The 27,356-nt window shown below is 42.4% G+C and overlaps 1 protein-coding gene across 3 annotated transcripts in view; it reads right to left on the bottom strand.

The window, feature by feature from the left end:
• Positions 1 to 20,903, bottom strand: part of LOC106612640 (ribosomal protein S6 kinase 2 alpha) — an 88,055-nt gene extending 67,152 nt beyond the window's left edge. For 2 of the 3 annotated variants that reach the window (XM_014214199.2, XM_014214259.2), the window contains exons 1-2: positions 20,289 to 20,902; positions 10,696 to 10,743 (exon numbers count right to left, since the gene is read on the bottom strand). In XM_014214199.2, coding sequence (XP_014069674.1) covers positions 10,696 to 10,743; positions 20,289 to 20,351 — 111 coding nt within the window. In that variant the 5' untranslated portion in view covers positions 20,352 to 20,902. Of the gene's footprint in view, positions 1 to 10,695; positions 10,744 to 20,288 lie in introns of all 3 variants that reach the window. The other variant, XM_014214040.2, reaches the window with a different exon arrangement.
• Positions 20,904 to 27,356: the final 6,453 nt, after the last annotated feature.

The following is a 27,356-nucleotide window of genomic DNA, read 5'->3' as shown; positions in this document are numbered from 1 at the left end:
GGAGTGATAGTTTATTATTAGTAATAATAACCGACACGTTTATATCTCGAGCGGTTTGTCTCAAGAGTGATGAAATTTGGCACACACGCTCAGGGAGGTGAGTCTAGGTAACCTGTAGAGTATGGCAGCATGACGGCACTGTTGGACAGAAAATATTTATGTTAGCTCAATGGCTCATAGCGACCATGTTGTTTTTAAATAGACTCGTGGGAAAAATGTTGTGTTTAAAGATGAGCCTCCATAGATGCTATATACCAAATTCGGTCCAGCGGTTCAGGAGAAAAACCATGTTTAAAGTAGTCAATATCAATTAAAAAGTTAAATTCAGCAAAAGTATTTTGCATGATGTGGTTGATTGAATTCTGATATTTGCCAAGTGTGGTAAGGTGTACAGAAGAAGTAGCTCATCCTAGGGTGATGTCTCCAAATTTGTCCTGATGGTGACACAGTGGGGCCACAGCTTGAACCCCGGCATTGCTGCTTGCAGCTTTAATTATGGGTTGCTTTTCTATAGAGTGCAGGATTTTCATAGGGAAAGCCATGTTTGTTGATTGACTATAGTCAATCTTCTTGTCCTCTACTGTCCCTTAGTTACAGGTGTATTAGGGGAGCACCGACAAGTTGGACACAAGAAGACTTTGAAGATGTGAAATTCAAACCAAGAGGTTGACATCCACTCGAGACAACAAAAAAACGTAGCCAAATTATGAGATTGATTAAATCGCAAGAAACAGGCGTTTGGAGGTGTCATTGCCATGGACAAGAGTGACGTGAAATCCTGGTGCAATTTACAGGTCCAGCATGCAATGGATCTCAAACCAGAGCTGATGCCCAGGGGGAAAACGTTGTCATCTAAACCGACCAGTCGAAATGCCAGGTTTAGGTCAGCTGTAATTATTCGACAGGTACGGTGTTGTCCATTTCGAATCTGACCTTTGACCCCTTCTACTGTTGAGTTGATGTGCCCCCAGGCATAGTTCCTGCCTCTGTTCATTGTTTAGGTCAGGTAGAGCAGAATAAATGACAGTTATATTCAGAAGTGAGCTGCTGACAGGATGAGTGTGTGTGTGTGTGTGTGTGTGTGTGTGTGTGTGTGTGTGTGTGTGTGTGTGTGTGTGTGTGTGCGGCGCACGCTCAGAGCATTGGGGCCTGAAATGGGGGGGGTGGATGAGCATTTACCATGCCTACGCCATGAAAATGAATGAACACACACGCTGCTGACTGGGGACTTCCAGTATGAATGGAGGCCTGCATTACTTCCATCAACATGCCCCCCACACAGAGGTCCATCTCTAATACCTCATCTACACACAATCAACCCATCATACTGGTCAATACTTAAAACCCTAAATTGGAATGGCTCAATACAGAGCACCCATAGGGCAAACATGACCGACACACACGATCGTGAGCAGGTGCTAATCCTGATGAAGACGATTCAACACGGAATCACAACCGACTCTTTTGCATTCTTTCATCTCAATGTTGAGAGGCATTCAGAAGGGGTGCACACACTTTGACTAAACAAAGACATGCATTTGGAGCCTGAGGTGTAAGAGGGAATATTTTTTATATCACTTTCCTCCAGTCGACAGCCATTTTGAGGTCACACAGCCTCACAGAATAGTTACTTCTCATACACAGTTTTCCCCGGAAAATGATGGAATATTGATGCACTACACCCCGGCCTACGTGCTTCGAGAGGCTGTGTGACCTCAAAATGGCTGTCGACTGGAGGAAAGTGATATAAAAAAATATATATAAATAAAATATATAAATAAATAAACAGGCCCTGCTCTTCTTAAAAAGTGCAGCAGGCAGTCGAGCGTTAAAAACATAGCCCAGAGCAGCGCTAAACGAAACCAAAAGCCCATTATGTCACATTAGTAACTTTACTAATCTCATTGACACCAATGGAACAAAAGCATTACTAGCCCAAAGCCCCTCATCTGCTTCTAGGGCTGAAAGGTGTGACTGGTGACTATATGTCAGACACAGACACTCGCAGACACAGGTTAAGGTTTAAAATCGGCATGAATCTTGTCCTGGATGCAGAGCTGAGCGATTTCCACTAGATGGGACAGTGGCAGTCTAAATGTGCTATACAGTGTAGTCGGAAAGTATTCAGACCCTGTTACTTTTTCTACATTGTTACGTTACAGCCTTATTCTAAAATGTATTAAATCGTCCCCCCCTCCCCACACACATGACAAAGCAAAAACAGGTTTTTAGAAATGTTTGCAAATGTTTTACAAATAATAAAACGCTACAAGCTTGGCACACCTTTATTTTGAGAGTTTCTCCCATTCTTCTCTGCAGAGCCTCAAGCTCTGTCGGGTTGGATGGGGAGCGTCGCTGCACAGCTATTTTCAGGTCTCTCCAGAGATGTTCAAATCGGGTTCAAGTCTGGGCTCTGGCTGGGCCACTCAAGAACATGCAGAGACTTGTACCGAAGCCACTGTGTGCGTAGGGTCGTTGTCCTGTTGGAAGGTGAACCGTCGCCCCAGTCTCTTCTGGAGCAGGTTTTCATCAAGGATCTGGGATGGTGCCAGGTCTCCTCCAGATGTGATGCTTGGCATTCAGGACAAAGAGTTCAATCTTGGTTTCATCAGGCCAGAGAATCTTGTTTCTCATGGTCTGAGTCCTTCAGGTGCCTTTTGGTTAACACCAACTGGGCTGTCATGTGCCTTTTACTGGAGGAGTGGCTTCCGTCTGGCCACTTTAACATAAAGGCCTGATTGGTGGAATGCTGCACAGATGGTTGTTCATCTGGAAAGGTTCTCCTATCACCACAGAGGAACTGTCAGAGTGACCATTGGGTTCTTAGTCACCTCCCTGACCAAGACCCTTCTCCCCCCGATTGCTCAGTTTGACTGGGCGGCCAGCTCTAGGAAGAGCCTTGGTGGTTCTAAACTTCTTCTAGTTAAGAATGATGGAGGGAATTGTGTTCTTGGGGACCTTCAATGCTGCAGAAATGTTTTGGTACCCTTCCCCAGATCTGTGCCTCAACACAGTCCTGTCTCGGAGCTCTACGGACAATTCCTTCGACCTCATGGCTTGGTTTATGCTCTGACATGCACTGTCAATTGTGGGACCTTATATGGACCGGTGTGTGCCTTTCCAAATCATGTCCAATCAATTAAAAAATGTACCACAGGTGGACTCCAATCAAGTTGCTGAAACATCAAGGATGATCAATGGAAACAGCATGTACTGGAGCTCAATTTCGATTCTCATAGCAAAAGGTCTGAATACTTAAGTAAATAACGCATCTTGGTTTTTTGTATACATTTGCTCAAATTAAAAAAAAGTTTTTGCCTTGTCATTATGGGGTATTGTGTGTAGATTGATGAGGAAAGCATTTAATTTAATCCATTTTAGAATAAGGCTGTAACGTAACAAAATGTAGAAAAGGGGAAGGGGTCTGAATACTTTATGAATGCACTATATACTGTTTGTAGGTGTGCGTTTGTATCGTGCATCAGTCCTCTGACTGACAGCTCTTCTGCAAAGCCCCATTGTTCTATCAATACTCATCACCACTTAGGCCTTTATGGAATAAAATACAGAATTATTAAAGTGGCTGTTTTCTTTATTCCTTGAAATGACTGAGGCAACAGCCTTTCCCCAAATGTGCCATTTACCTAAAAAAAAGTCAATCCTGAATAATTGAATTATGAGCTTACTTCACCACAGCCTCGGTTGTCGTTGGCACAGTCTTATTGAATGTCATGACAACAAAGCCAGCCATGCCAAGCAACCATGACAACAAAGCCAGCCATGCCAAGCAACCATAACAAAGCCAGCCATGCCAAGCAACTGACCAACTGTGCAGCCTAACAGTATAATCACTCACTAGGATTCCTTTTGCACAGAGCTCCTTTTCAGTGCAGCGGTGTTTAAAATTGTATTTTTGCTAAAGAAGAAAGGCAATTGTTGCCTTCATGAAATAACACCAAATGAACACAAATTCAAAATACATGTATTTTATATGTAGTAAACATCCCCTAAATTATTGCTCAATATCAACTGGCTATGCCAACTTTACATCAAATTAAACCATCAACACTTCCAACCCAATTTCACAACGCTCACTCTTCAGGTACGGAAATGAATGACTCCAGTTCATTTCACACCCCTTCAAACTAAGCCCTGGAGGGGATTGATGAAACTTTCCTCCAAAAACATCCCCGCAAGGACGATGACACCAGGGAGAAACCGTAGAGGCTGGCTTGAAACAGTAGTTCTATACCTACACAGTGGCACTGTAGCGTTATTGCTACAGAGAAAACTGCTAAGTAATATCATTTGCAGCTCAGCTAAGGCTCAGACCGCATTACAGCTGTCTGAAGGAGATTTCCCAAATCTCCCATCAGATGTTATTACGTTTTAATTGCCTGTATTGTGCTACAATTTGATTAGACGTGTTGGTGTAATTTGACGTCCAGCCGCCCGACAAGCTGCCTGCTTGACCCCATCTCCTCCTCCCTTCTACAGACCATCTCTGGAGACCTCCCATTCCTCATCCCTGACCACTGGCTGTGTCCCCTCTGTCTTCAACATGGCCAGAGTCGCTCCCCTCCGACAAACTACAGATCGGTATCCCTTCTTTCTTTGACTTCCAAAACACTTAAGTGCCCTCTCTGACCAACTCTCTCACTATCAGAACCATCTTCTGTAGCCCAGTTGGCAAATCATGGCACTTGGAACGCCAGGGTAGTGGGTTCGATTCCCAGGACCATCCATACGTAAAATGTATGCACGACATGACTAAGTCGCTTTGGATAAAAAGAGTCTGCTAAATGGCCATTATTTTTTTTTACCAGTCAGGCTGCAAGACAGTTCACTGAACCAAGACTGCTCTTCTCGGCGTCACAGGGGCTCTCCGCACTGCCAACGCTGACTCTCCGCACTGCCAACGCTGACTCTCCGCACTGCCAACGCTGACTCTCCGCACTGCCAACGCTGACTCTCCGCACTGCCAACGCTGACTCTCCGCACTGCCAACGCTGACTCTCCGCATGCTCCTAGATCTATCCGCTGCCTTCGACAACCATCAGATCCTTTTTTCCACCCGCTCAGGGCTGGGCGTCTCAGGCTCTGCACACACTTGGATTGCATCCTACCTGGCAGGCCGCTCCTCCCAGGTGATGTGGAGAGGATCCATGTCTGCACCACGTACTCTCATTACTGGTGTCCCCCAGGGCTCAGTTTTAGGCCTTTTCCTTTCTACACACCAACTCAGTCGACTCCGTCAAATTCTCACATGGTCTCTCCTATCATTGCTATGCAGAGGACACTCTACTTTTCTCCTTACCCCCCTTTTGACACCTAGGTGGCAACACGCATCTCTGCGTGCCTGCAGATATCGCCACTTGGATGTCGGCCTACCACCTCAAGCGCAACAAGACCGAGCTGCTCTTCCTCCCGGAGAAGGCCTGCCCACTCCAAGACCTCTCCATCATGGTTGACAACTCCACGGTGTCCCCCTCCCAGAGTGCAAAGAACCTTGGCGCAGACAACATCCTGTCATTCTCTGTAAACATCAAAGCAGTTACTCACTCCTGCAGGTTCATGCTCTATGACAATCAGTAGAATATGACCCTACCTCACATAAACAACTTACCCAGAATGCTGCAGCCCACCTGGTGTTCAACCTTCAAGTCTTCCCATGTCACCCCGCTCCTCCACGCACTCCACTGGCTTGGCTTCCAGTCGAAGCTCACGTCCACTACAAGACCATAGTACTTGCCTATGGAGCAGCAAGAGGAACTGCCCCTCCCTACCTTCAGGCTATGCGCAAACCCTACACAAAAGATTCTTAAATATTCCCACAACACTCTGGCCCCTGCAACCCCCTCTTACTAGCTCTGACCCAGCTGATAACTACTTTGAGGAAAAATGTACTTACTATGACACCTAGGTGGGACAATCACATATCAATCTTAAGATGAATGCACTAACTAAGTCGCTCTGGATAAGAGCGTCTGCTAAATTACAAAAAATGTAGAAACTCCTTAAAAATCTGTTTAAATTACAGGGCTATGGGGATAAGAGGAGAAAGCGACATTTGAAATCCTTCCAAAGTTCTTCAGCACAAGTCAGAGAGAGGACAGTACCCTCATCAAGGACCACGAGTACTTCCTGACCCCTCGTCAAGGACCACGAGTACTTCCTGACACCTCGTCAAGGACCACGAGTACTTCCTGACACCTCATCAAGGACCACGAGTACTTCCTGACACCTCGTCAAGGACCACGAGTACTTCCTGACACCTCGTCAAGGACCACGAGTACTTCCTGACACCTCGTCAAGGACCACGAGTACTTCCTGACACCTCGTCAAGGACCACGAGTACTTCCTGACACCTCGTCAAGGACCACGAGTACTTCCTGGTCAGATATGGAAAGTAAAAATTTTATTAAATAAAAATTAAAATAAATAAATAAAAAGGCTCTACTTCCCAGTTACTTTATATGCCCATCATTAGCTAGCCAACAAATTGGCTACATGGAACAACAACCTCCATATAGAGATGTTGTTAAGGTCCTGGGTGAGAAAGCACTGCTCTAGAGAGGAGAGGGATTTTACAACAATATACAGGTAACTGCCAAAATAAAGGAAACACCAACATAAAGTGTCTTAATAGGGTGTTGGGCCACCATGAACCACCAGAACGGCTTCAATTCACCTTGGCATAAATTATACAAGTGTCTATTGGAGGGATGCAACCCCATTCTTCCACAAATTCCATAATTGAGTGTTTTGTTGATGAAAAATATAAAATAATACATCTAAATGAATGCTTACATGTATTCCACTTTCAACTCTATCAGAATACCATGTCCATGTTTACAGCTCTAAGCCTTACTTCTCCAAAGCCAAAAAGTGAAGTTTGTGTTAAATGCCTTTCTTGCTCCAAACCCAATAACGCAGTAATCAATATAGTACAAAAAAATAAGGGTGTAGAAATAAAGAGGAAGACAATAAAGTAAGAAGATTGATTGATATATGTATTTACATTTACGTCATTTAGCAGACGCTCTTATCCAGAGCGACTTACATATATCAAATCACACACGGTCAGTTCCAATACCATAATTACAATGTGCAATCATACTGGAGTGATAGAGGTAGATATGTATAGGGACAAGGTGACTAGGCATCAGGATATATGATAAACAGAGTAGCAGCAACATAAAATGATGATTGTATGTGTGTGTGTGTGTGTAGTCAGTATAAATGTGGGTGCATTTTGGAGTGTCAGTGTGCGCGAGTGTGTAAAATTCAAGGGTCAACTCAGATATGGCCGAACGGCCATTCAGTTAGCTATTTAGTAGTATTTTGGCTTGGGGATAGAAGCTGTTCAGGAGCCTGTCCACAGTGTAGACCAACAACGAGTCATGCTTTAGCCCAATGAGCAACACCAGATGCCTGCCCACCTTTCCTGTGTGCCGTTGGTTCCACTAACAGGCTGGGAGAAAAAAGGAGAGCCAATTAGTTGTAAGGTGTCACCATGCAGCTAAGTGCACCTGAGCTCAATTTCCAGTCTCATAGCAACGGGTCTGAATACTTAAAAATAATTGTTTTTTTAATAAATTTGCAAACATTTCTAAAAACCTGTTTTTGCTAAGTCATTATAGGGTATTGTGTGTAGATTGGAATCAATTGTTTTCCCCCCCTCATTTTAGAATAAGGCTATGAAGTAACAAAATGTGGAAAAAGGGTATGAATTGTTTCCAAATGCACTGTACATAGAGTTAAAAATCCTCAGCAATCTAAACACAATACCCCATAATGACAAAGCGAAAACAGGTTGAGAACTTTTAGCAAATTTATATAAAAAAAATACAAATACAGCTTTCTTGGGTATGAAGCTACAAGCTTGGCACACCTGTATTTGGGTTTCTCCCATTCTTCTCTGCAGATACTCTCAAGCTGTCAGGTTGGATGGGGAGCGTCGCTGCACAGCTATTTTTCAGGTCTCTCCATAGATGTTAGACCGGGTTCAAGTCTGGGCCACTCAGGACAGAGGCTTGTCCCAAAGCCACGGCTGCGTTGTCTTGGCTGTGTGCTTAGGGTCATTGTCCTGTTGGAAGGTGAACCTCACCCCAGTCTGAGGTCCTGAGCAGGTTTTTCATCACGGATTTCTCTGTACTTTGCTCCGTTCATCTTTCCCCTCGATCCTGACTAGTCTCCCAGTCCCTGCCGCTGAAAAACATCCCCACAGCATGACGCTGCCACCACCATGCTTCACCGTAGAGATGGTGACAGGTTTCCTCCAGACGTGACGCTTGGCATTCAGGCCAAAGAGTTCAATCTTGGTTTCATCAGACCAGAGAATCTTGTTTCTCATGGTCTGAGAGTCTTTAGGTGCTTTTTGGCAAACTCCAAGCGGGAAGTCCTGTGCCTTTTTACCAAGGAGTGGCTTCCATCTGGCCATTCTACCATAAAGGCCTGATTGGTGGAGTGCTGCAAAGATGGTTGTCCATCTGGAAGGTTCTCCCATCTCCTTAGAGCTCTATCAGAGTGACCATCGGGTTCTTGGTCAACTCCCTGACCAAGGCCCTGCTCTCCTGATTGCTCAGTTTGGTCGCACAGCCAGCTCTAGGAAGAGTCTTGGTGGTTCCAAACTTCTTCCATTTAAGGATGGAGGCCACTGTGTTCTTGGGGCCCTTCGATGCTGCAGACATTTTTTGGTACACTTTCCCTGTGCCTCAGCACAATCCTGTCTCCGAGCTCTACGGACAATTCTTTCAACCTCATGGCTTGGTTTTTGCTCTGACATGCACGGTCAACTGTGAGACCTTCAATAGACAGGTGTGTGCCTTTCCAAATAATGCCCAATCAACTGAATTTCCCACAGAGGGACGCCAATGAAGTTGTAGAAACATCAAGGATGATCAATGGGAACAAGATGCACCTGAGCTCAATTTCAAATCCCATTGCAAAGGGCCTGAATACTTACGTAAATAAGGCATGTGTTTTATTTTTAATAAATTAGCAAAAATGTCAACCTGTTTTCACTGTCATTATGGGGTATTGTGTGTAGATTGCGGAGAAAATTGCTTTATTTAATCAGTTTTAGAGTCTGAATACTTTCCGAAGACACTGTATGTATATTTTACACACACAAAATATAAAACGCAACATGTGAAGTGTTAGTCTCATGAGCTGAAATAAAAGATCCCAGAAATGTTCCATAAGCACAAAAAGCATATTTCTCTCAAATGAGTTTACATCCCTGGTTGTGAGCATTTCTCCTTTACCAAGATAATCCATCCACCTGACAGGTGTAGCATATCAACAAGTTGATTAAACTGCATGATCACACAGGTGCACCTTCTGCTTGGGACAATAAAAACTCTAAAATGTGCACAACACAATACCACAGATGTCTCAAGTTGAGGGAGCGTACAGTTGGCTTGCTGACTGCAGGAATGTCCACCACAGCTGTTGGTAGAAAATGTAATGTTCATTTATCTACCATAAGCTGTCTCCAATGTCTTTTTAGAGAATTTGGTAGTACCTCCAACCGACCTCACAACCGCGTGTAACCACGCCAGCCCAGGACCTCCACATCCGGCTTCTTCACCTGTGGGATCGTCTGAGATCAGCCACCCGGACAGCTGATGAAACTGATGAGTATTTCTGTCTGTAATAAAGCCCTTTTGTGGGGAAAAACTCATTCTGATTAGCTGGGTATGGCTCCCAAGTGGTTGGGCCTACGCCCTACCAGGCCCACCCATGGCTGTTCCCCTGCCCAGTCATGTGAAATCCATAGATTAGGGCCTGATGAATTTATTTCAATTGACTGATTTCCTTATTTGAACTGTAACTCTGTAAAATCGTTGAAATTGTTGCATGTTGGGTTTATATTCTTGTTCAGATAGATAAAGCATATTTTTGACCAATCCCTTCCATCTAGATCCCTATCCTCATCTAAAAAAAGTAATGCAAATAAATAAAAAGTCGGTCATCCTGACAGCACAATATTGGCCAAGACCACCCATGTCGGTCATCCTGACAGCACAATATTGGCCAACACCACCCAGTCAGTCATCCTGACAGCACAATATTGGCCAACACCACCCAGTCAGTCATCCTGACAGCACAATATTGGCCAACACCACCCAGTCAGTCATCCTGACAGCACAATATTGGCCAACACCACCCAGTCAGTCATCCTGACAGCACAATATTGGCCAACACCACCCAGTCAGTCATCCTGACAGCATAATATTGGCCAACACCACCCATGTCGGTCATCCTGACAGCACAATATTGGCCAACACCACCCAGTCAGTCATCCTGACAGCACATAGTCAGTTGATCCTTGCTTAGGGTTTCCAATGCCACTGCACACACGCAAGCACACATGCAAGTGCACACACACACAACTCATTGAGGTTTTCCTAGTTAGGAAAATGGGTAAAAAAATAAAAATCAATAGAATTTAAAGCCAAAATACAGAAAACAATGTGGTCTTACAGCCTATCAGTCCCCAGTTTCACCTTCATTGCTGTATTTTAGTCGAATCAGTAGATTTCTTCAATAGTCTTCCTGTTCACACTTCCCATAAAATAATGGCAGAGGGAAAATAGCTCTTCCCAAAGGCATCTTTTCAAATTGTTTCAGCATTGCATAGTTTATTTGGTGAGCATGTGCGAGATGTGATCTGAAGACGCTTCTTACCTTGTGACCAGCAGGTGGGACCCCATCCTCCGTGACGCTTTGCCCATTCTGAAAATAAACGAGAGAACACGGTTTCAGTGCCAATATGTTTGCTGTGCGTGAGATTGTATGTGTGGGTGGGAACCATAGCAACCTAGAGCATCTATACTCATTATGCTACTTTGTTCTTAAGCTGACAAACCCAGTGGGTTTCACCTGTTGAAATGGCCAACCACAGTTATCCTCCAACAATGTATCTAGCTGAAGCATTGTTAAGAGCCCTTCAAAGAGAACATCCATTTGTTATCAGCCAGTCTGCACATTATTTCCCAGCATACACAGCATGGACCAGACGCTAAAGCACCAGATGACATAATTGCCATGTAGTTTCACAAGAGCAGGCACTCTTTAAATGTCATGATGAAAAGAGAATCACGGCATTTCAAAGACCAATACATGACAGGCTGGCCACTTTCCAGTGAAATCAAACTGCCATTAAAGCCACGATGATGATGATGATTAGGCAGCCTGATTCATTTGAATAACCAACAGTTACTGTATATAAAGACTCCAGGTTTCTGGGTTGAGTGTAATTGACTAAATGTTTCACCCAAGGCCTTAGTAGATGGTTTGGTACATTGTAGTGCAATATCCAGCTACCACAGGCCATTAAAAATACTGCCACAGGCCATTAAAACAGCCGGGGGCAAGTATCTCTACAGATGTTCAATCTCTGTTTTCACAAAAACTAAATATGATTTGTTTGGTCGGAAGCATTCTGTAAACTTATACCTAAGAACACACAAATTCACATTCTTGTTTTGACAGAACACACACACAACAAAAAAAAAACACCCTCTCTCTTACCATACCATACAAAAATAGAGACCTTGTTATATATTGCATTTTGAAAAAAAAATTATAATAAAAAGAGTCGAAGACACAAAGCGAGGTTCAGGCTTGACGCGCCAACACTGACCGAGCCCCCCGTCCGTCATGTCACAATGGAGAGGCGAACCTGAAGTCACACTTCCTCTCCTACTCTTCTCCCGACGACAATACAGTTGTTTTCTTCTAACACACACACACACACAGAGCCAGCCAGGATATTGATTAGCCTTAAGTTGTGATAAAGAAGAAAAAGAGCGGGAAAATGGCTTATCTGAGGCACTGCCCTTGGTCTGAGGGCAGAGAAAGATCTTTACTAAACGGAGAACCGTGGCCTTAACCTCCACTCACTAAGATTGGCCACGATAGTCATCTCACAGATCGATAGGTCTGTTGGGTGACACAAATTAACTTGCATTGGAAATGTTAAGTTGCATCAGTCTCAAAGGCTGCATTTATACAGATTGACCAATTCTGATCTTTTTCCACTAATTGGTCTTTTGATGAATCAGATCAGCTCATTAATTAGGCAAAATATCAGAATTGGGCTGCATGTGTAAACACAGCCAAAAGGACCAAGAGTGAGACATTACTGCAGCGGCCTCTGCCACAAATCAAGAGCGCAAAAGGAAAGCAGGATTACTGTAATCATAGAATGTTCTCAGGGCACACCCTCACCAGAGAACTTGTTAGGCTATCAGGTCTAGGAAACACAATGAGCTTCTCAAACCCAGCCTGAGGTTTTATGAGAGTGCAAAAGGAAGATCAATATAAAAAAAACATTTTTTTTTTTTTAAAAAGACTTAACCTAGCTGGTGTTTTCATCCAGTTTTGTGACAGATTTTTCATGAGAATTTTCCGACCAGTGGTGCGTTTCCACAAAACTGACTTACTGCGGATAAAAATCAGTGTGTGATGGCGTAGTGCACACAAAATTGACTTTTTCGCTTAAGTTTTCATGCACCGAATAAAAATCTAAAAGTTGTGTTGTTTCCATCGCAGTTAAACTCTCCCAATAGTTTTGTCACAAACACTGTTGTGTTAAATAGCAAATATAACTACTCTGGTCTTAGCACATGCTCTCTGGCCAACAGTTCGCAGTACGGGTAGGCTGTGCGGTCACTGGATAGTGTAGTCTACATGAGATTATTATGGATAAGAGCGAGAATTTGTATTTGTCAAACGTTAGACAAGCATGAATCATCACGTCACCAGAATAAGACCCTTGATATTTATTGGAAAGGAGCATCAAGTTTACTTTGATATGGTGGTTATTATATACATATTTGCTCATAAAAAGGCGTTTCCACTGCCATTTCTTGCATACTTAATTTAACCGACACAAAAGGATCCCACCATAATCAAACAAACAATTCTGTCAACATTTATAAAATTGTCTTTGCCATCACAGCTGTCGTGTTTTTCATTTTTTTCCTCCATACAGTATGAATTCACTAGCATAACAAAAGAAATGTGGATGGTAAAGTGGTTACTGACTGCAGTTGTTGAAAGGGATAGTTCAAGTGACATCACCCACAACACTATTCCAGGCAGTGATGTCACAAGGTTTACATCCATGGGGGTGGTAAGGCATTTTTAGTATGTTCCAAATGTTACACCTAAATCACCTCAAAATTACAGAAAACAGGCTTGTAGAGGTGAACTACCCCTTTAATAAACTTAAAACTCAAAAGAGAGTTGTGAAACACTGACCTAAAAAGGAAACACAAACCAACAATGAATCATAAAAAGGAGGGGTTTACACACAAAATAATAAGAAAAATATAAATAAAAAATAAAAAAATAAAAAAATAAAAAGAGGCTCCTTGGAGGAGGAAACCAACTGGTTGTCTGGTTCCGGAGTGTTTCCCTAACCTCTGTGTAGACTTCCCCTCCATCTGGTTCCGGAGTGTTTCCCTAACCTCTGTGTAGACTACCCCTCCATCTGGTTCCGGAGTGTTTCCCTAACCTCTGTGTAGACTACCCCTCCATCTGGTTCCGGAGTGTTTCCCTAACCTCTGTGTAGACTTCCCCTCCATTTTTTGCACTTCTTCCCTCCTCTACTTTCCTTATCCCCTCCCATAAAGTTGTCACTACTGTAGTCATAATCCCTGGGTCTTCAGGAGAGGTTGGAGCAGGAATGTGGAAGATGCTGCTCCACACATTTCGGCCTAATTAGCCCTGCATGGCTGATCCAAGTGGCACAGTTAACCACGCTCTCCCCTGAGATTTCAACCAGAGTAAAAACACACACACACTTTAAAATTACATGCTCACACTTACAATTACACACTCAAACATATTCCAAATGTACATCAGGGCTCCCCAAATGGCAGCCCACAGGACGAATTTGCCCCATCCCATGTAAAAACAACAAAAAAAGTTATAAAAAAAATAAAAGACACCAGTGAATCAGATTCCAAGTGATTTTTATTTTGGAAATCTGTTCCAAAGTATTCTCATGCATAATTGTGATCGTACACAAACGTAAGAACGTTTTAGTCAACTGTTGTATCGGTTTGTCCTCGTTGCTGTCAAGTTGCAGTCTACAAAGTATCTGTAATGATGTACCGACCCCCTGACCAGCCGCTCAATAATTACACACACACACGTATATAAAATCTAGTTGATGATCCCTGATATACATTTCTGTACACACATGTAGGGCTGAGTGGTACATGGTATTTTACTATATAATATAGCTACAGGTATTGATCCACCGATGTGGATTTTCACTGTACCTTCACTAATGGTATTCAAATCAAATTGCATTTATCACATGAGCCAAATACAACAGCAGTCCACTGTAAGGTATTTTAATGTTTGATTTGTTATATCATTTAGTAAATGTATGACAATGCTGAAATTGAACAAAAAATGCAAATAGAAACCAGTTAGAGGCTACAAAATAGGATTTTAACGCGGTGTTCTACAAATAGGACGACTTCACTGTCAGTTTTGTGCAGAAACAGTATTTTTGATTGAACAGTATAAAGCAACCAGAACGGAGAAAGCCCATTAAAACCACTCGGAATTAATGTGCTGCTATCCTAGGGTCATGCACTACCCATAATGCATTTTTAGAACTTTCATTATTCAGAAACATCAAATCCCATCATAAATTATATTTTGCCATCGCCCTACGCACATAGCTTGGAGCCAGCCATGTGACACAATTAGGTTACTCAAAAGACATCTATAATTCATGCAACGTAAACAGCCTTGAAGAACTCATGGCGTGGTTAAAATATAACTTCAGTGTAACAGCTTTGATTATAGCAGCAGAACCACCCTGAAAACCAAGCAACTGGTAATCTCTCCCTCACACACACACAAAAAAAAAGACAAAAAAAAAAAGAAATACTGCTTCATTCATAGTGCAAAAACTGTACTTCAAACCAAAATGCTGCAGCATTGACCATCTTTAATTCATAAGCCTAGCTTTACTTAGAAACAACTAGAATGTAGCATACACTATCATTCAAAAGTTGAGTCACTTCGAAATGTCCTTGTTTTTTTTAAGAAAAGCACATTTTTTTGCCCATTAAAATAAATGTCAAACTGATCAGAAATACAGTGTAGACATTGTTAATGTTGTAAATGACTATTGTAACTGGAAACGGCTGATTTACGGAATATCAACATAGGCGTACAGAGGCCCATTATCAGCAACCATCACTCCTGTGTTCTAATGGCACGTTGTGTTAGCTAATCCAAGTTTATCATTTAAAAAAGGCTAACTGATCATTAGAAAACTCTTTCGCAATTATGTTAGCACAGCTGATTTACTGATTTAAAGAAGCAATAAAACTGGCCTTCTTTAGACTAGTTGAGTATCTGGAGCATCATCATTTGTGGGTTCGATTACAGGCTCAAAATGGCCAGAAACAAAGACCATTCTTCTGAAACTCATCAGTCTATTCTTGTTCTGAGAAATGAAGGTTATTCCATGCGAGAAATTGCCAAGAAACTGAAGAGCTGGCTCTAACCAGAATAGAAAGAGTGGGAGGCCCCGGTGCACAACTGAGCAAGAGGACAAGTACATTCGTGTCTAGTTTGATAAACAGACGCCTCACAAGTCCTCAACTGGCAGCTTCATTCAATAGTACCCGCAAAGACCCGTTTCAACGTCAACAGTGAAGAGGCGACTCTGGGATGCTGGCCTTCAAGGCATTTTTTTTGCTTTTCTTTCAAAAACAAGGACATTTCTAAGTGACCACAAACTTTGAACGGTAATGTAGCTATTTTTATTTAACTATGCAAGTCAGTTAAGAACAAATTCTTATTTACAATGACAGCCTAGGAACAGTGGGTTAACTGCCTTGTTCAGGGGCAGAACGACACATTATCATTATTGAATCCCCAAGCTGACGCAATCTAGCAACCTTTCGGTTACTGGCCCAACACTAACCACTAGGCTACCTGCTGCCCCTACCTGCAGCTATGAGGAAACAAGGAAAGCGACCTCATACCTGCCAGTGTGAAACTAGCTTCAGGTTGTGTTATCACATGCCCCTATGGCAGCCAGTAAGTAATCTCATCCAGGTTGTTATCACATGCCCCTATATTCAGCCAGTTAGTCATCTCTCCCAGGTGGTGTTTGTTCCACAGGTCACACCCAGATCAGATGAAGGTAAGCCTAAAGGCCCTTCTTTGGATGCGTTTCAAGATGACTACATTGCAGTCACCTTCCAGATCTCATAATGCCAGCGTGCAGCACCATTACATTATAGTAGGTCTGGAACATACCCAATCTGCTTACATAATGGCCGTAGCTCAGTAGAGCACACAGCCTTGGCCACGCACAACTACAACACCATCGTTAAGTTGACAACACAACGGTAGTAGGTCTGATCACTGACAAGGCGGTAAGTGACATGGCAGTGTGGTGCCAGGACAACATCTCCTTCAAAGTCAGCAAGACAAAGGAGCTGATTGTGGACTACAAGAAACGGAGGGCCGTGCACACCCCCATCCGCAGGGTTGTAGTGGAGCGGATCAAGAGCTTTAAGTTCATCAGTGTCCAGATCACTAAGGATCTATCATGGTCCCAACACACTAACCAAGTCATGAAGAGGGATCGACAATGCCTCTTCCCTCTCCGGAGGCTGAAAAGATTTGTCATGGGCCCTCAGATCCACAAAACCTTCTACAGCTGCACCATTGAGAGCATCTTGACTACCTGCATCAGCGCTTGATATGACAACTTCTTGGCATCTGACCGCAAGGCACTACAGAGGGTAGTGCGTACAGCCCAGTACATCACTGGGGCCAAGCTCCCTGCCATCCAGGACCTCTATACCTGGCGGTGTCAGAAGAAGTCCCGTAAAAATAGCCACTCAAGTCATACTGTTCTCTCTGCTACCACACAGCAAGCGGAAGCGATGCACCAAACTAAACTAACTTTGACTCATCACATACGCTGCTGCTACTGTTAACTGACACTTTATTCCTAGTTCCATGTACATATCTACCTCAATTACCTCGTACCCCTGCACATAGACTTGATACTGGTACCTCTTGTATATAGACAAGTTATAGTTACATTTACATTTTAGTCATTTAGCAGACGCTCTTATCCAGAGCGACTTACAGTAGTGAATAGATACATTTTTTCCCCCTACTGGTCCCCCGTGGGAATCGAACCCACAACCCTGGCGTTGCAAACACCATGCTCTACCAACTGAGCCACACGGGACCGTGTAGTTACTCATTGTGTATCTATTATTTGTATCATTACACGTTTTACTTTATTATGTCTCCATTTCCTCTCTCTGCATTGTTGGGAAGGGCCCGTAAGTATTTCACTGTTAGTCCACACCGGTTGTTCATGAAGCATGTGACAAAATGTGATTTGAACCATTGGCTGCTGTGTGCAGCGCGTCTGCAACATAGTCAGTCTGGAACACACCCACTCTCTCTCTCGGCATCCCTGTGTGGCTCCGAAAGTGTACCCTGTGCTGGCAGGCCACGCATGGCTCAGAGGAATGTGGACCATTGTCTCAGTTATTAACTCAACCCCTGGCCTCTTGCGTAATAACAGGGAGATCTCCAGAAGTGCTGACAGTCATCCCTTGCAGAGGCTTGTTGTGTTCTGTTCTGCTCTGTTCTACTCTCCATCAGCAAATACCTGATAAAAGCATGCGCCAAAACGCATTGGTTTTCACAAATTATTTTTTTCGCCGCGAACTTGCAGTGTCCTGCCAAGAGTTGGTGAATATATTTTCATGTTCAGCTCCTTCTGCTGCACCTGGGTAGAAAAGCTTTGCTGGGAACAGAGGACTAGTGTGTAGTAGAGGTAGATGCCTGATTGCATCAGTCGCAAACATGTCCTCCAAATTAAAAATACAACATTTATATCAAAGCATTACATGTTCACCAGAAGAAGGGGTTCATGATAATATGAGAAGGGAGGAGAAGAGCAGTTAGGGAATATGTCAAGCAATATGAGCAGGAAACAAAAATCATGTGCCCCACATGTACAGGGGAACAATAACAGTGACTTCATCAGTGATCAAAGAAGTGTCTATGACTAGGGCATTGCTCTATGTCGAGGCATCTGTCGGGGAATCTCCGGATCACGTCGGGGAATCAGGGGATTCAGACGGATAGCCAATCCCAAGTCGCACCTCCCCCTTTGCCATAACCCTTCGATGGTTTGCTTTGCCATAACCCTTCGATGGTTTGCTTTGCCATAACCCTTCGATGGTTTGCTTTGCCATAACCCTTCGATGGTTTGCAGATCTGAAGGTTCTGGATAGGTTGGTCTATAAGCAGCAGTGTGGGGGAGACTCCACATTACAGATTTGCAAACGTCAAAACAGTTGGGGCCAAAGTGGAGAGGAAGGGAGCAAACTGGGACCGGAAGAAGCCTGGTGGTGTGCCAGGTGCGATCCAGTGGCAGCACATGGAACGAGACTAGTATAGGGAAAGGAACGGAACGACAGGTGACGTGATGACAGGGAGGAATAGAGAGAGGGAAGAATGGAGGGATAACTTTGTAGTGGTATGTGACTAAACCCTGGGCCGGATCTGTAGCCTTCGCACCGTCTCTAGTTTCAAAACAGAGTCACTGACAGGAAACAAACAGCTCGTCAGCTGTCATCTGATAGGAGAGAGTAGCTCCTCTCCCAGAGTGGATGTGTTAAGACTGTGTTGATTATAACATTTATATTCAGATCAGACGTTCATAACAATACGCTTGGGTATTTGACATCCTACTATTTAGAACTGTACACAGCTGTCGACAGTAGCTGACATCATTATCAGCTCAAATATAGCAATGGACCAATGGTAAAATCTGAACCTAGTTCGTACTTTGACGGTCAGTACCTTACATTTCCATAACGCTGTTAATGAATCTGACCTTGTCCAAACCAATAGTAACCCAAAACCACAACCCTTCAAATCAATCAATCCACAGCTCTCTCTGGTATCCAACCCCAGCCTTAACGTCCGTCTGTCTCAGGGCTCTCAGTTTACAGCTCAATCAATCCACCTCGGCCGTCGGTCTAAGACCGGAGCGGAGCCAGGTGCCAACGAGAGCTGTGACTTACAGCCTCAAGCTCAATGGGAAAGATCTGTGTGCCGTATTCTAAAGGCATTTGTCATCTCTCTACATTACTAAACCTCGCTCATTTCGAACACATCGTATTCAAAAGGCCCATGACACGAAACGAGGCAAGACAGGCATCATGTCACCTGCCCATCCAATCTGGTGGGGATTGGGGAAGACCTCATTCCCAACAGGTGTAGTATGGCTACACTCCTCCAGTTTAACCGAATCACAACACAAAGAGAGAGAAGTATGAGAACATAGTAGACAGAATGGGCTTTCTAGGTTTACATGTAATGCTGATTCGTGAGAGAACACTAGTTTATTGCATTGTGACTGAGACAGTATGTCACTCTTGCCTCCAATTTGCCTTTTCAACAAAAGTTGCAAGGTCATGACCATAGTAAAAATTCCAGCGAGGACTTCCTGGCAAGCAGCCACCAGTCAAGAGGTGCTGAGGACATTCAAAAAGGCAGAAGCTGAGTTCAGCTAATGTCCTCTGAACATGAGCTATTAGGCTAGACTACCTTACATCAAAAGGAAAAATGTCAAGCCATGCCAACAACTGAATAAAACAGGATATGAGTGGATGGGGAGAGTAGCCTACTCACTTGATAACAAATTAAACTAAATGGCAGAGGAACATTTAAATAAGTATTTTGAACACGTTTTAGAGTCTACAGGACACTGCTCCATGGAATCAATTACATCAAATTATACCCCGTCAGATTTGATTTTGGCACACTTTGGCTAAATGTTGTCACACACATGGGTACATTGCATCAACCTACTGTAACAAACAAGTAAGCGCACTCCTTAACTTTACAAACTTGTCAAATAACAACTGGGGCGCCTTCAGCAGGACAACGTTTTGAAACGTTCAGATAACATATTTCTATGTAGAACAAACATGCATCTCTGACATGCAGAATATGGAATCACGTCGGCTCCATGTGGCATTTCTATTTCCAACTCCTGAGAACGTTTTCGTTCTGAACATGGCCCAAGTCAACATTGTTCCATTATGTCAATAAAAACCAATTGATCCTGGTATTTATTGTCAAGTGTCTTTCCAAGTACACAAATTAACAGAAGGGAAAAGTGTAGCCTACAGATAGCCTATATTTGGCATGCGGAATGACAATAAGAGCAATTTCACCGGTGTCCTTACCTCTGAGTCCAGTGTAACTAGTTCCATTTGGGGCCATGGCTCCGCAAGATGTGCAAGAGGCATTATGCAGGTTTAGTATCGTTCTCGGCTATCGAAATACACGTTCAGTTTACCCAGATGTATTGGGTTGTAGAGTGAGGTTACGTTACCCTGAACAATGTCTTGTTTATTCACAATCTCAATTCCGGTCGGTTATGATGTATCAATTCAATCCCCGGTGCAGACGCGTATTCCAGTCGCACTCGGAAGCCGTTTGCTACAAACAAATATAAACCCGACAGAAAAGCACACGAGAAAACTATTGATCCAGGATATGAGTAAAATCAAACCCCTCTACACAGGTAGCCTAGGTCAGATTTGTAGTGAAGAGCCGACTGAGTTTCCAAGCCGTTTAATAGGCTATGCAATTATATTCATTCGCCAAAATAATTAGCTTTCTCTTGAGTCCATGTAACCTAATTAATCGACGGCGCAGCCTATTATATTATAGGCATACAGCTTCTCTTCTTCTCTGTATTTATGAGAGATTACTCGGAATGGGGACTTCGTTCTGTACTGCCTCCAGAATGTAGCGTTGAAGCTGAGCGCAACTCGACCTGTTATTGGCAGACTCCAAACTGATTTCCTCCAGCCCAGTATTGGTCGGTCCGCCCAAATGTATTTTCGCCATCCTCTGGAGGCTGGTTGAATTGCAATTTATGTATAGGATTACCTTACGTAATACACCAAAGCGCACCAAATGTACTTAAAAAAAAAAAATACAGTAATCAAATTAAAAAGGTTAGCAGCGTAATAAGACCTTGAAGATAATTTTGTTCAGCATGATGGTAAAAAAAGATAATGGGGAGGAGAAAAAGGACGGGAGAAGAAGAAGACAAAGAAGAAGAAGAGGGGGGTCAAGGGCGTTGATGATGAGGATGGTAAATAGTGATTCATTTTTATGCACAGAGGTGTCATGCCCATTCATTGCAAGTGCTCGCGATCAGTGTCCCTTCAAAAAGACATTTGGTACATGACGCATTTGAAGGAAAACAGTTAGAATTTTTATTAGTTCATAAATTGTATCAAATTTCTTGAGTGTGGTGTATCAATTGATCTGTGCATAGTCGAGGGTCATTGTGTTACTGTAACAATGCCTACATTTATGTTAATTTGTTTTGGTCTCTCACTACAACATTTGCCACCAGAGGAGGCTCCTCAGAGGAGGTAGGGAAGGACCATCCTACTCAGTGAATTTCATAAAAATAATGAATGTATCATTTTTTGGATAAAACATGTCACCAAGTAACTGATTAAAACACACTGTTTTGCAATGAAGGTCTACAGTAGCCTCAGCAGCACTCTGTAGGGTAGCCCCATGGTGTAGCCGTCCTCCTCTGGGTACCTTGACTTCAATACAAAACCTAGGAGGCTCATGGTTCTCACCCCATTCCATAGACTTACACAGCACTTATTCCAACTTCCGGAGGACGTCCTCCAACCTATCAGAGCTCTTGCAGTATGAACTGACATGTTATCCATCCAATCAAAGAATCAGAGAATGAATCTAGCACTGAAAGCATAAGCTACAGCTAGCTAGCACTGCAGTGCATAAGTAGCGGGACTGAGAGACTGAAAAACAGCTTCTATCTCAAGGCCATCAGACTGTTAAACAGCCATCACTAACATTGAGTTGCTGCTGCCAACATACTGACTCATCTCTAGCCACTTTAATAATGAAAAAATTGATGTAATAAATGTATCACTAGCCACTTTAAACAATGCCACTTTATATAATGTTTACATACCCTACATTACTCATCTCATATGTATATACTGTACTCTATACCATCTACTGCATCTTGCCTATGCTGTTCAGCCATCACCCATTCATATATTTTTATGTACATATTCTTATTCATTCCTTTACACGTGTGTGTATAAGGTAGTAGTTGTGAAATTGTTAGGTTAAATTACTTGTTAGATATTACTGCATGGTTGGAACTAGAAGCACAAGCATTTCGCTACACTCGCATTAACATCTGCTAACCATGTGTATGTGACAAATAACATTTGATTTGATTAGTTGACTCAAAGAGAAAAGACAATAGTTGAACAGTTTTGAACAAATACATTTCTTCAAAAATTGAGAAGCAGCAGAGAGAGAGAGAGATGGCATTTTTTTTCTTCCTAGATAACTTTTCACTTACTTATTTAATGCAGCTAATTTAGCCTACTCAACGACAGGACTCAAACAGAAACTATTGCTATTTATGCTAGCTAGCTGGCTAAGGCTATCCAACATGGCAACTCTTCCAAGTAAAGGTAAGCTTTTGGTTTTATTAATTTATTGCCAATGGTGCAACTGCTAGCTGTACACTGTACTACATGATTGTACACATGGAAATGGGATGAGTCATTCAATACAGGATTGGTAACATGTTAGTTCTATTTTGTTGTCTACAATATAATGTTATTTTGGTGACAACGATGTAGGCTATGTAGCAGTTAGTGGCTATGGTATGATGGTTTGTCCACAAGCAAAGTTAAAAAGGTGATAGTGCATAGATGTGAAAAGGAATTATACAATGAGCAAAGTGATGATGCTGTATGTGGCTGCTATGAAAGTGAACTGTGTTTGCGGGTGATCAGGGGTGTCATAATTTCGCCAATTCTTTTGCAAAACGTTTTTCAATAAATGAAAGCAACCTGAACGAAACAGGGAGGGACCTACCTGAATTTGGCCAATAGAAACTCTTGTTTTAGTTGGATTGTAATAATGATTTCACACCAGATCAGCTAGATGCAGGCAAGAGTGTGCAAGGCGGTATCGAATGTGTCATTGTCTCTCGACCTGTGCACCTACGTTGTAAACTTTTATTTGTGGCTAAGTTGTAGCAACCTCATGATGAAAATAGGAGAAATTCAAGTATCACGTAGTAGCTTAAACCTATCGAAGTCACATTGAGCTGGGTGAATGGAATATGAATGACAGTCATCCAATATGCTGCAATAGAAATCAGGCAATGCGCATTAAAAAAAAGTCCCTAATCTCAAACAGCACTGACCACCACTGTTTGTCCCAAGGCCTTTTCATACAGAGCACAGTCCGGAGAGCTCCCCCTCTCCATCTAGTCCATTCACTGGGCTAAGTGAATATTGTTGCTGGCTGAATTTGGTTACTATTGGCAACCAGACATCATCTAACATACTAGAGACAAGTACTACGATCTATGATTAACATTAGGATGAATACTTTCAGTTTATAGGAAATTATGAAACAGAACAATATAAGGTTTACTTGTAATATATATATACTGTATATATATACACACAGTACCAGTCAAAAGTTTGGACACCGCTACTCATTCCAGGGTTTTTCTTTATTTTTACTATTTTCTACAATGTAGAATAATAGTGAAGACATACAAACTATGAAATAACACATATGGAATCATGTAGTAACGCCAAAAAATATTAAACAAAGCAAAATATATTTTATATTTGAGATTCTTCAAAGTTGCCAACCTTTGCCTCGATGAAAGCTTTGTACACTCTTGGCATTCTCTCAACCAACTTCATGAGGTAGTCACCTGGAATGCATTTCAATTAACAGGTGTGCCTTGTTAAAAGTTACATTTGTGGAATTTCTTTCCTTCTTAATGCATTTGAGCCAATCAGTTGTGTTGTGACATACAGAAGTGGATACAGAAGATAGCACTATTTGGTAAAAGACCAAGTCCATATTATGGCAAGACCAGCTCAAATAAGCAAAGAGAAATGACAGTTCATCATTACTTTCAGTCAATGAGGAAAATGTCAAGAACTTTGAAAGTTTCTTAAAGTGCAGTCGCAAAAGCCATCAAGCGCTATGATGAAACTGGCTCTCATGAGGACCACCACAGGAAAGGAAGATCCAGAGTTACCTCTGCTGCAGAGGATAAGTTCATTAGAGTTACCAGCCTCAAAAATTGCAGGCCAAATAAATGTTTCACAGAGTTCAAGTAACAGACTCATCTCAACATCAACTGTTCAGAGGAGACTACGTGAATCAGGCCTTCATGGTCGAATTGCTGCAAAGAAACCACTACTAAAGGACACCAATAAGAAGACGAGACTTGCGTGGGCCAAGAAACACGAGCAAAGGACATTAGACCGGTCAGTGGTGGTTCTAGCTTGTATGGCTCCCTGGGCGAACCCCCCCTTCTGCACCCCTCCACCCCAATCACCATTCTGCACTAACTGTCATTTTTATTCAGACATTTGGAACAACACAAATAAATATTCATAACATCTAAAATTATATAAATATAAAAATATATACAAAAGTAAGACTCATAAATTTCAAAAAGAAATAACAAAGACAAATAGAAACAAATTTGTGCCCTCGAGCATCAATACATTACCCATCCCCCAACACTGTCAACCAAGAGTCAAGACTAAACCAATTAACCTTGGTGGTGTGCAGACTGGTTTTACATTATTCTTAACGATTTCACACAAACCAGAAAAAAATGCAACAATATGTCTGTGAAACTATATATTCACAGTATTATGAATGAATTGTGGTTTATTTGGTAGCATTTCGTAGTGTGACTGATTTTACTAATTGCATTAGTACTGTACAAAGTTAGAGGTGTTCTATTTGATAGATTCCCCTGCTCCCCCTACCTCAGGCTTCCAGTGGGGAGACCTGAGGTCAACCTAACCCCGCTCCCCCTGCCTCGGGCTTCCAGTGGGGAGACCTGAGGTCAACCTAACCCTGCTCCCCCTACCTCAGGCTTCCAGTGGGGAGACCTGAGGTCAACCTAACCCTGCTCCCCCTACCCCAGGCTTCCAGTGGGGAGACCTGAGGTCAACCTACCCCTGCCCCCCTCCCCATCTCGTACTTCTGAGTGGCAGACCTTCCCAGGCAGTAGCCTGCCTAGCTCACAAACTAGAATCAGGGTGCCCACTTCGACAAGGTTAACTGACCCACACAGTCCCACACGGTGACATGATATCATTGATGTGACATGCAAATGAGCGATAGAAAACCGATTGTGCAAATGTCACCAGTCCAAAATGTTTTGTGCCGGCGCCACGTGCCGCCCCCGGCGGCTGCCCATGTCGCCTATACCTAAATCCGCCACTGAGACCAGTGGAAATCTGTCCTTTGTTCTGATGAGTCCAAATTTGAGATTTCTGGTTCCAACCGTCGTGTCTTTGTGAAATGCAGAGTAGGTGAACGGATGATCTCCGCATGTGTAGTTCCCACCGTGAAGCATGGAGGAGGACGTGTGATGGTGTGGGGGTGCTTTGCTGGTGACACTGTCAGTGATTTATTTAGAATTCAAGGCACACAACCAGCATGGCTACCACATCATTCTGCAGCGATACACCATCCCATCTGGTTTGGACTTAGTGGGTCTATCATTTGTTTTTCAACAGGACAATGACCCAACACACCTCCAGGTTCCAGCATCGTTTTATGTATCAATTCATAAACCATGTACCATTGAATCGGTACATGGAAAATCTATATTATCACAATTTTCTTTAACCAATTTTGGTTTTTAATGCAGGGACAGATAAGTTCCTTACTTTCTCCAACTTCCACTTGCCTCTTCCATTTTTGCGGTAATGCTACAATTAGTTGGTTGTAATTTTGGGTAGAGCAGACATTTCCATATATTTTTGTTAGCTGCATGTGAGACATAACTCCACCAGTCCTATTTATGAATATAATTTACATAGATAATTTACAAAAACATATTTGTTCTGTCTTTTCTGGTGGATTAAACTGAAATAGCAACCAACTTTCGATGGCTTGTTTTAAAAATAGTGATATTTTTTAGATTATTTCATTTTCAAATAACCGAAAGTGAGAGGTTGTAATCTGAATAAAGGGAAAAAGGCCATTCTTGAACATGGGGTGAGACATTCTTACTAAACTGCTAGAGAACCAGTTTGGATTTAAGTATAACTTTTGTATGACTGAAGCCTTTAGTGAGAGGTCTAATGCTTTAATATTTTATCCTTTCTGACTCCGAATTCATATTCATTATATAAATAGGCCCATTTAATTTTGTCTGACTTGCCGTTCCAAATAAAATGTTATATTTTTTGCTCATATATTTGAAAAAATATGTCGCTAAGTGTAGGCAAGGCCATAATCAGATAGGTAAACTGGGATATGACTAAAGAGTTAATCAGTGTAAACTGGGATATGACTAAAGAGTTCATCAGAGTAAACTGGGATATGACTAAAGAGCTCATCAGGGTAAACTGGGATATGACTAAAGAGTTAATCAGTGTAAACTGGGATATGACTAAAGAGTTAATCAGTGTAAACTGGGATATGACTAAAGAGTTCATCAGGGTAAACTGGGATATGACTAAAGAGACCATCATTGTAAACTGGGATATGACTAAAGAGCTCATCAGGGTAAACTGGGATATGACTAAAGAGTTAATCAGGGTGATTTTTCCACAACTAGACAGGTATTTTCCTTTCCATGGTAGCAAGATCTTATCTATTGTTGCTAACTTTCTATAAAAATGTATTGTAGTGAGATACATTTATTTCTTTCGGGATATGAATACTGTGTATAGTTTTCTTTGTGTTCCATAAACACTCAACCAATAATTTATACCCATCTTGAGCCATTCACACACACAAACACGCACACACACAGCAGCCATTATGTACTAAAACGGTGTACCCGCGTTGAGCTGAATGTATTATTCTGGTGCTAAACTATTTCTACAGAATGTAGCTGTATCCATGGAGTTCTGAACACCAAGGCAACACAGCACAAAGGACTAATGATTACATGCATTGGATGTGTTGTATCAAGAGAGATGTCTTCTGTAATTGCATATGAAGATTTCATAGCACTTTGCCCTAATTACATAACGAGTCCTTTCACACTGTGATAATATATATTGTACAGCATATGTTCCTGCATCTCTGAACACCTATTTAGTTTAGTCTAGTGCAGATTGTACTGTTCTGTTATGTCTGAAGTGGCAGCCTCAATCGAGAAAAACATTTGACCATTTCTTATAGTCTCCATATGATTTTCTTGTATTCAAGTCTCTTCCCTG

This window comes from Salmo salar, chromosome ssa01 (genome assembly GCF_905237065.1).
Source record: "Salmo salar chromosome ssa01, Ssal_v3.1, whole genome shotgun sequence".
In the NCBI taxonomy this organism is placed as follows: Eukaryota; Metazoa; Chordata; class Actinopteri; order Salmoniformes; family Salmonidae; genus Salmo; species Salmo salar.
This window is presented reverse-complemented; position numbering and strand designations above follow the sequence as displayed.